The following is a 10589-nucleotide window of genomic DNA, read 5'->3' on the forward strand; positions in this document are numbered from 1 at the left end:
TAAAAAATTTAATTTTTTGTGGCATATTATCTTGTTAGAAGAGTTTGGTAAAGTTGCCTAATGTAAAAGACACAAAGGGTAGACATATAAATAGATATTATACTTTATTGTTATAATCCCGATATACACGATGCAGTTGTTTTTATTCTAATTATAAGTAATAATCTAATAACTACAAGTTGTAAAATTTTAAACATAAATTTTGTTTAAGTTAAAACACTATAGACGTTAGAAAAAGATAGTCTAAAGTTAAATGTACAAATTAATATTTTAAGTAAACAATAGCATATAAGTTCAAATATTTGATAATATTACTATCATTACTTTTAATTTGTAAAGCAGTTTTTTTTTCATAAAATAAAAATGTACAAAAATAAAAAAACTGGCTTATGAATTACGAATACCTAATTGATGCTCCAGTTCAGCACGTTTTTGTTGGACTTTTGAATAAAAATAACGATTGACAGCCTCTTGCGTCCAAGGTTGATAATAAAATTCAGCCCTTCGTTCTTCTTCCGGGTTTCCAACAACATCTGTCATTGTCTAGTTATTAAAAAATAGTAATATTAGAAATTATTTGTAACAACTTAAAAAACTGTTTTAGAAGTATTGTGAAAAATACCTTCAAATCTCTAGTTTGCGATATTATCCATTTGTATATGAACTGCTGAGGATCTTTAGCAAAGCTTAAAAAGAACTCTCTGTTTGTCTTCAGCTGGTTAATAGTTTCTACAGTTTCATGGATTTTATTATCGAGACTCTATAAAACAATTTAAAAAATTATAATGCTAATCAGTGTAAGAATAAATAATAGAAAATTTATTTTTATTCGTAAATAACATTATTTATACTTATTAAATTAATTATATTAAGTTGTTATTTAAATTTTGTTATAAAAAATGATTAAATAAATGATAATTTTTAATTTATTGCTTTGTCTGGTTAAAAAATTATTTAAATAATGCTTAACTCTGGCGAATATTTCAAACTACTAATTATAATAATATTTAACCTGAATTTCTTGCTGACTAGCTGTTGACAATAAGAAATTATTCATTTGAGCTTTTAAAGTATCGTCTACTTCAACATCAATATCATAACACGCTGTCTGTTTTTGTTCGACTCCCTCAACGCTAAGGAAAAAAAAAGTTTATTCGACATTAGTATGTATTGGGTAAAACAAAAAGATTTTTTTAGTGAAATTACCTGATAATATGATTGATTACAATAGGATCTGGCGGATGAAGTAATGTGTTAAGTCTTTGAGGTACTTCAGCAAATTTCATCCGCGTACAGTTGAATATCTGTTCCAAGTATTTGTCACAATTGATGTACTCTTTTTCATGTGAATCCTAGAACATGAATTAAATGCTTTCACTACCCTTCATAAGGTTATAATACAAAGTTTTATATTTATTAGATCTATAATAGTATGGGGGAAAAAAGATTGTTATGAAAACTAATGTTTCAGCTGAGAAACGAAAAACAACACTTTAGCCTGAATAACTAAAAATAAAAACTAATTAATAAAGTGTTATTTTTTATTGGCAAATTGAAATCTTATTAGTTTTCGTAAGTGGCATTCAATACTTTGGTTAAAATTGTTGACATTTGGTTGAGGACAGAATAATATGTATCTAACAAAGGTAAAATATAGTAAATGACCTACTTGTAGTTTATGAGTTTTTATAAATTGCCACAGTGCACTTATAATTACTGGTCGAGTCTGAGTGTGAACACCTAAAAGTCTTGCTAACCGTTGGTCCAATTTGAATTGAAGAGGTTGATAATCGAGTAATAGCAAAATTGTGCAGCGTACATTCTTGTCTCCAGGACGTTTTACCTATTATAAATAATAGTATGTGAACAAACATTATGTCGTACAAATTTATTATATTTAAAAATTGTACTTGAAATCCATCAGTTTCTTGAGTAGTTGCAGTACGATGCCATTCTACTAAATGATTGTCAGGCCCGTACAAATCTTTATCGAGCTCAATAACAAGCGATTTGAAAAAAGATGAAAATTTTCTTTTAATCTAGATTACAAAACAAGTCGTTATATAATTATTGTTATTATATTATTTTAGAACACAAAAGTTGGTACTTTATTTGGCTCATTTTTAGAATCTTCGAGCAAGCGTCCTTCCACCCGCAACTCCCATGAAGCGACACTGCCTTCTTCGTTTTCACCCGGCTCTTTTGCTGGATAAAAAGTGTTTGATATAAATATACGAAGCTTTCTTTTTTGTTTCATCGGACGTTTTAATGCTTCCTAATAGAAAACAATTGCAATTTAAGTTTTGTTTTAAAAACATTCATTTTTTACTACAACATCTCCAATTTTGTCAAGTTACTTTACCACCAATATGTCATTTACAGTAGTTACTAAAAAAGTTATTTGAATGATTTACTTGTATGTCCAGTCGTTTTCTCATTATAGTCGAGTCAAGTTTCCTTTCAAAAGCCAATAAATCCATATACGCCTGTGACTCTGGCACAAGATCACGTACTTTCTGGGGCAATATCTTGTCTGCTAATTTCTTTTTCTTTTTACTTATCATTCCACTTTGTACTTGCATAGTGTGTGGAAAATCGCTGAAAATAAATTGTTTAAATTAGATTCTTGTGACGAAAATAATTATTTCTAAGGTTAATTTGTCGCTCTTTATACAAAAACAGCACGTTAGAATTTCCAAACAAAAAACAACATTTCAACTTTGGTTATCCATGCTAAAGTGTCCATTGGCAATTTGAAACCAAAGATATCTTGTTTAAATAGTAAGACATTTTTGTTTTATAATTTGGTATTTTTTTCAAATTTAGATAAGATCTCTTGTTTAGTTTAATGTTCCTGCTCGTTCCACAAGTTCCCATTTTCCTTTTCAAATCCATTATTTCTCCATAAACTATCACCTAAATTTTCCATAGTCCATATGATGTGAATAGTCAATTGACCCTTTATTTGTTATGCCATAAATCATTTAGTTTTTTTTTGTATGTTTAGTCTTGTATAATCAAACTAGTTAAAATATGTATTTTCAAATACTATTTGTTGTAAAATTTTTTTTTTTCTTTATGTTACTGTGCAATGTACATACTCATTAAAAATGTACTTTCTAATCTTTTTGGGCTTGTTCCGTACGTCAACAATAAAATAAAATAAATGTATACTTATTATTTTTTATTATGAAATTTATTGGAGTGGTCATCATAATATAATATATTATTATTCAAATTGGCTTTAATTATGACAAATGTAAACCCTCGTCTATACTAGCAAGCCAAACCTAGAACTAAAAATACAGACATTAGGTGAATTGCTAAAATGTTGAAGTATGCACGAACATTTAAAATGTTTGGAGTAGTTTGTTATAATTTGCAGTTCACTATAATGGACAAGGCTTAATATAATACATTTTGAATGGGAGTGCACAGCACAAGTAGCAGTAAGGATAATCATTATATGATTAATATTTATTTTGTAATAAATACTTATATAATTAAAAATATTTTTGAACTCTTTAAGATGTAAATTTCTAGTAAGAAATAATTTAAGTAACTATTAGTAATATCTGTAAAGAAAACTACAGAAATTTAAAATATACAAATTGTTCTTTAGAGTAATTATTTTTATCATTACCCTTTGGCCATAGGAGATTGGTTTCGGGTATCGGCTGGTCGTTTCCCTGGTGTTTGTTGACTTGGCGCCATAGGTCCACTAGCGTGTCTCATAGGACTGAATCCTTGATTAGGTGGTCCACGGGCCCCCATCAGAGCATTAGGTGGCACCCCTTGTGGTATTGGCCCTCCTTGTTGGTACATACTTGGTCTCTGTGCCATCTGTAATATACGAATAGTTACTTATAAATTCATAATCACATGGTATTTTCTGGTTAACTAACTGGATAATTTTGATTAGGATACTGTCCAAATCTGTTCTGCACAATTGGGTTGGTTGGAGTTGGCGGAAAATTTGACATTTTTAATCGATTAAACTAAAATGTTTTGAATATATAACAAACGTTTAAAGTCAACACAAATTGTAGTTATATATAAATATATATTAATCGCAAATGTAAACAATAATATTATGTATTTTCTTATTCAAATTAACAAAAATCGTAACACTAATCAAAAAATCCAAAATCCATGGCCGAGCTTATGAAACAACTATTGACTTATATTTAATTTGTTACTGACTGATTTGTTACTAAACAACAAAACTATCGTTATCAGTTACGGGTTCGGTAAATGCTAAAACATCTAAGCTACCATTGTTATAACCATAGCTGTGTTTAGAGTTTAACCACGACCGTGGTTAGATCTGTGTGCAATGCTCATAGTATTCATCATCCATCATGGCGGGATAATAAAGTAAACAAGTATTTCGGCAACTTGTGTTATCAATGTTGACAATATGGCTGCTGGCGTTTTTGTTAAGAATTACACAGCTGCCCGGGAACGCCGGCAGATAGTTCGTGGTTATCACAAGTTGCTAACATACCTATCTTTTATGTCTTTGATGGCTGTACATTTTAATTTCGATCCAAACATCAGACCTAACTTCAGTGTTCAGTTGCCAATCAAAAACTTCAGCGGCACTCAACAGCTCACTTCGCAGTAGCTATATTAGCTATATTAGATAGCATATCATTCTAATTTCTAAATTGTACTTTTAAATATAAACACAAATCACAATAAGAGGATTTTTAATTTTTAAATGGAAATTTTAGTTTATCTACCTTAAAAGCCAACGAACAATTAAATTTTTCAAATGTTCGACATTGTTGTGATTTTAAAATTGATTTATTGAATAGTGAGCCGAAATCGAATAGTTTTAAAAACAGTTTTTGTCATTTTTACCATGGCATATTCTACGAGTGTTAATATAAGTATTGAAACTCAAGCTGAAAATATAATTCAAGAAATTTCATACGATGGACAAGAATTATATCAACCGTAAGTTTTGACCTTACTATTATATAATTTCTACTTCAAAAAATTCAAAATAAGACAAATTGACTTGAGAAACATGAAAATCTTGCCCAAAAAACGGAATTTAACTTTAGGAAGTAAATAAATAATTTAGGAAGATTATAATAAGTCCTTTAAGTGGGGGAGATGTTTAAGTATAAGGGATACAAATTTTCATTTAAATTTGTCAAAAGCAACAGGGTCCTAATAATTGTCCTAATAACTTTCCTATTTATTTAGGTTTAAAGCAGAGAATATTTTTTCATTCAAATAAACCTAGGGTAGAGAAAAAGACTTAAAAAATGTTGAAAGGTGAATTTAGTTCACATTTGTAGATTAGTACTATGCATGCAATTTGAGTAATGGGGAGAAAAATATAGATAATATGTGGAAAACAAGAAGATTGGATAATGGTTTCGTGTTGACTGTTGTTTTCTAATAATATGTTTGAAAACAGAGAGAGAAGAGATGAAAATTCTAAAGGATTTAAAACTTTCTTTGACATAAATTATAAATTGAAGAACCTAAAATTTCACTATCACAATAAAATCTTTTTTTATATATATGTATAATAATATTGCTTGATGGCGGGATGGCTTTAACATCAGGAATGGGCGATGATTTACATCGTTGCAGGACGGTAAGGGCCTAATAGAATGGCCTGATAAGATTGAAAGATGTGTTCTCATAGAAGTGTTCTATTAATATCTATTTTAATAATTGTAAGTAAAAAATAGATTAGCTATAAAGACGGATTTTCTTAACTAAGTATTTTTTTTTTTTTTTAAGATTTATTTGTGGTTCACAATAATTTTATGATTTTTTTTCCAGGGCACTTTCTATGTCGGATAACTTGTCAAAGCTTGCACAAAGAATCGATTTCAGTAAGGTCGAACAAGAGGATCTTAAACAGCCTGAGGTGGAAATCAAAACTGAAGATGAATCAAAAGATCAAGCATCTAATGCTCCAGTATCTGGATGGATTGATTCTGTTGTTTCTAAACTAAAGTAATAACAATAATAATAATAATAATAATAATTATATCAAATCATTAAAAATGTTGATTTTAGTTTGTAAACGTTGAATATTTTCTCTATAATATATCGGTGATAATCAGAGTGATTTTCTAGTCATTTTTTCATGTAAACCTTTAAGTTTTCGTAACCATATGCAGACATGGGTATAAATTTACTTAATCGGGCTCATTTTTTTTTTTTGCTGTTTAATAATGTATTTTTTACGCTGATTTCAAATTTGTAATTAGAAATCCGCAGACTCTTGTAGTTCAAAAGTTACAGCTACTTGAAAAATATTTTGGGATCTTTTGAAAACAGGGTATTGCGTTGTACAAGTTTATTGTGCTAGTTCTACACTCTCGCCTCTTATCTTGCCTTGTGTCCTTTAACTTGTGCCAAAAATACCGACACAGAATGAAGCGACTGTAAGGTGAGATAAGTCAAGTGTACCTGACTTCATTTTTGTGCTCGTATTGTCTCGGCGATAGTGTAGCGCTAGCAATAAAGAAGACCTTGTACACAATAAAATGGTTCCATTATAAAATTGATTCGAGGGCAAACCCTACAAAATTGTATTATGAATGTCAGTACTATATTGTCTCAGTATAGTCACAGCAACAGAACAATAAATAGTGCTCTGAGAATGGACTCTTCAATGAGTCCGAAGCAACATAAAAAAACAGAAGACATGGATACATCTGAAAATTATTCTCATAATATTTCAATTTCAATTTATGAAAGCTTTAATACATTCATACACAATTGTATCTTGAGGTTTTTGTCAAAAAAAAAAAATTGTGGCATTAAAATTGTTTTATTTGATTTTAGAAAAGCAGCTACAGAGATTTGTGTTATATCAGATGTGCTGGCTATTACAAAAGAAAAGAGGTACATGATTTTAGATCCTATTCAAAATGACTTAACTGAAACCAAACCAATGGCACAAATCTATCTTCGTAAAAAGGTAAGTAAATCTCAACATTATTGTTTAAGTAAAATAGTTATTTTGTCTTTAATCAGATGGTTATTACAAATTTTAGTAATATATCAATTTTGTTTTTGTTTTTAAAGGCATATAAATACCTAGCTACCATCTTTGTAGTTAAATTTGTAGAATGTTCGCTAGAATTTTTAATGTTTTTCTATATCTTATGTGTGTTCAAATTTAATTACCTTGAATTTATAGGTATAACATTTTTAATTTTTTTTCAGGCTTTAGCAAGTGCTTCAAACATTATAATGTCAGCTGTTGATCGTTTGAGAAGTAGTCAAAATGAATTTATGAGGAACAGAACTACTCCTGATTTTCATATTGAATTGTTAAGGCTTCGGCAAAATTGGAGATTGAAAAAAGTTTCTACCGCTATTATTGGAGATTTAAGTTACAAAACTGGTAAATAAAATTATTAATTTTTTGTTAAATACTTTTTTGAATAACAAGGGAGCTGCATGAATGAAAAAGTTGATTAATATTTTTTATCAATAGACAATATATTAAGTTGAATATAGTATAATTTTAAAAGCCAACTGAGTAAACTTAGTTAAGAGTATCCCACTTCATGCAGATACATCAATACACGAATATGTCCTGATAATTATATGATTATTTCTGATCTATAATCTCCTTGCGATATATGATGATAGTATAGTCTTAATTATATGTTCTGGTCAAACGTTTTTTAGTAGTTTTATAATATCTGGCCATAATTGGTTTACTGGCAACATTTATCAATAATTAACATTTCTCATAAATCAATTTCCATGGTTCGCCAGTAATTAAGTGCCTACCTAACAAATTCATTCTTATATATATATATTGTTATATCCTTATATATCCTTTTATTCTTATATCCTTATAATCCTGCAACTTGATTTAACTTTATCCCTCCATAATCCTCCTCTATAATCCCTCCATAATCTTCCTCTATAATCTCTCCATAATGACGTCAGCACTGACACTTGCCATGTCACCCAAAACGTGACGGACAAATTTTCAAAATGACCCCCAGCCATAAGACATATTCATGTAAAAAAAATATATACATTTTTAAGCTAGTTAGAATTTATTTAATATAACAAAATATGACTTAATTTTGAAATTGGTGGTAAACAAACAATAATTTTTTTCTTGTGTAAATATAGCCAATTTGGCAGTTTTCTTTAGAGGCGCCAGTAAGGTAGCCTTTTTTTGTTATACAGTTGCCTGAGAGAGAGACCACACGTAGTTGAGTGTCAAGGTCGCGGCAGTGAGCGCTTCCACACTGCCGCCTTACCCATTTGACCACTCATTCTCTGTTATACATAATAATTTAAAATTTAAGTCTTAATTTATACTTGTCGTAGCTGGTTCAAAATTCGGACAGAGTGGTATGTTTGAAGTGACTAAAGCGGAAGATGATGTACAACCAAATGTAGGAGGAGTAAATGGTAGTCCTTCGTCTTCTCCTGTGCAAAATGTACCAGTTGCCAAATCTCCATCAGCGCTTAGAGTAACGATTCCTGCAGAACTTCAAGGAGTTTCTTATATTATGGTATTATGTCAGAAAGGTGCCTAGAATGAATTAATGTTGATAGAATTTTTTTTTTTTCAATCAATGTAAATATAATTGTAAACTTGTTTTAGATCAAGAGAATATATTTAACACATCAATTAATTTGCTGGGATCGGCTCCAGCTACGCCAAACCCAGATATGCATTGGCAGCAAAAATTAGAAGCCGCTCAGAACGTATTATTTTGTAAAGAACTATTCAACCAATTGGCCAAGGAGGCAGTTCAATTACAAGCAGCAATACCCCATATGGTTGTCGGAAATCAAATAACTGCTACCGTACGTTTGAAATACATTTAGACAATTTTTTTTTTTAAATTATAATATTTTTGTCTTTATAAGATGCTCGTTTTTATAATTATTATTAATATCTAGGTATTTCCTGGTATTCAGTTGATTATTGGTTTGTGCCATAGTTCTACAAATGGCAATTCAAACACAGTTTTACCTTCTAAAACCGATCACGATCATGTACTAGAACATTCTCTTCACCAACTCCTCAGAGAAGTACACCATAGAAATACTCACCAGCCTTTCCCGCATCCTTCTTCTGGTCCTCTGGGACCGAGTAAAAGGCGTGCGGTTGCGGGGCCCAATGCAGCAGATCGATTTGAACTAATAGAAATGTCAAAGAGGTCAGTTAAATTTTAACATTATTAAAAAATTAGTAAAAAGTATAATATGTTAAGCATAAAATGTATAAAAAAAACAATTATCTATATCATAATGATGTGGATAGTTTTTTTTAGAGCATGACTTTTATGTGATAATCGTTTTCTTATATGATTAATATACGTTATAAAAATTGAATTACTTTAAAAAGATTTAAAAAATGTTTTTCCCCAAACTATAGTCAGACATTATTGGAACAAATCATTGAACAAGCCCAGCATTTTTTCATGAGATTACGTACTGAATATGTCTTAGACACATTATCAAAAGAGGTAAAGTTTTTTTCTATCTAGTATTTATAAAACAAAAATTACAAAATTATGTTTTACAATTTAATTATTCTGCAGGTTAAAGACCCAACTATAATTTCCCACTGGAATTCGTTAAACTCGCCAACTCAGTCATGTGTTAAGATCACTATTGTTTCTCATGGATTTGACTGTATTTGTAGAACTTCTCTTGTCATTCACGTAATGAAAAAATCGTTAAAATGTGTTTGTCGAGATGGTAGAGTCATGTATTTATCTTATGAACCTCAAGAACTCAGAGATCTAATCTTTTGTCAAGTAATGCATTTAAAATAACTGTTATTATTTATGTATATTTATCTGGTATTTATAATTTTTTTTTTTTTTAGGTTTATCAACATCAAATTGTTGGAGTTCAGTCTGTAGCTAAAACACAAGGATGGCAATTTTTGGCTAGTTCATCACATCTTGGATTAGGCCCTGTCGAACCTATGGGTAATGCTAGTTCATGTCTACTAGCATCACCCATTGGTGATAGGTTGATATCGGTGAAATGTGAGCCCCAAGGTAATGTTAGCGTAAGTATCGCGCATTCACCGAAAAAAGACTTTTTTGGAGGACAACTAGTGAAAGAGAGAAAATGGGAAAATTTAGGTGGCTCCTTTAAAAAAGTCCGATGGGATAAAATGGAAGGTAAAAATTTTTTGAACAAAATTGAACTTCTGATGGCTAGTTTAACTAACTCCACATGATCAGTTATGACGTTTAAAATTTAAATTTGTGATGTATTTATTAATGTGTATAAATAATTGTAAGTCATTAATTTTATTAATATTGTTGTAAAGATATTGTTTTATTGTAAGTTTTATAATTTGTATTGTAATATTAAGATAAATAGTTTGTATTTTAATATCATTGTTCTGAATACATAAAATATTGTTTTATGTAAATAATCATCTGTCTATCAAATAAATGTGAATATCTTCTTAACTGTTGATATATTACAACAGGAACAATGAAAATATTACCATTTCAGAATAGTTATTTGTTTATAATCATAACAATCATTTATAAATATTTAAAAATGATTGTAGCCAAATTATAAATCCCAAACTAATTATTTGG

At 29.5% G+C, this 10589-nt stretch overlaps 2 protein-coding genes across 2 annotated transcripts; one reads left to right on the forward strand and one right to left on the reverse strand.

Annotated features, from left to right (window-relative positions):
- Nucleotides 1-104: 104 nt before the first annotated feature.
- LOC126845965 (brahma-associated protein of 60 kDa) lies at nucleotides 105-4202 on the reverse strand. The gene is made up of 10 exons (XM_050585052.1): nucleotides 3906-4202; nucleotides 3644-3843; nucleotides 2415-2598; nucleotides 2108-2275; nucleotides 1911-2039; nucleotides 1670-1843; nucleotides 1207-1352; nucleotides 1013-1133; nucleotides 623-760; nucleotides 105-543 (listed from the first exon to the last, which is right to left on the reverse strand). The coding sequence occupies exons 1-10, from the start codon at nucleotides 3981-3983 to the stop codon at nucleotides 388-390; spliced, it is 1494 nt and encodes a 497-aa protein (XP_050441009.1). The 5' UTR covers nucleotides 3984-4202; the 3' UTR covers nucleotides 105-387.
- A 374-nt stretch (nucleotides 4203-4576) lies between these two features.
- LOC126845612 (mediator of RNA polymerase II transcription subunit 17) lies at nucleotides 4577-10417 on the forward strand. Its single transcript, XM_050584370.1, has 10 exons — nucleotides 4577-4962; nucleotides 5809-5985; nucleotides 6823-6958; nucleotides 7207-7387; nucleotides 8338-8541; nucleotides 8618-8823; nucleotides 8920-9179; nucleotides 9398-9488; nucleotides 9564-9782; nucleotides 9854-10417. The coding sequence occupies exons 1-10, from the start codon at nucleotides 4868-4870 to the stop codon at nucleotides 10214-10216; spliced, it is 1932 nt and encodes a 643-aa protein (XP_050440327.1). The 5' UTR covers nucleotides 4577-4867; the 3' UTR covers nucleotides 10217-10417.
- Nucleotides 10418-10589: the final 172 nt, after the last annotated feature.

The sequence above is a fragment of the Adelges cooleyi genome, unplaced genomic scaffold (genome assembly GCF_023614345.1).
Source record: "Adelges cooleyi isolate 19-005CV unplaced genomic scaffold, UGA_ACOO_1.1 ACOO_flye_CR_arks_rails_tigmint_CR_PRNA_8, whole genome shotgun sequence".
NCBI classification, from domain to species: Eukaryota; Metazoa; Arthropoda; class Insecta; order Hemiptera; family Adelgidae; genus Adelges; species Adelges cooleyi.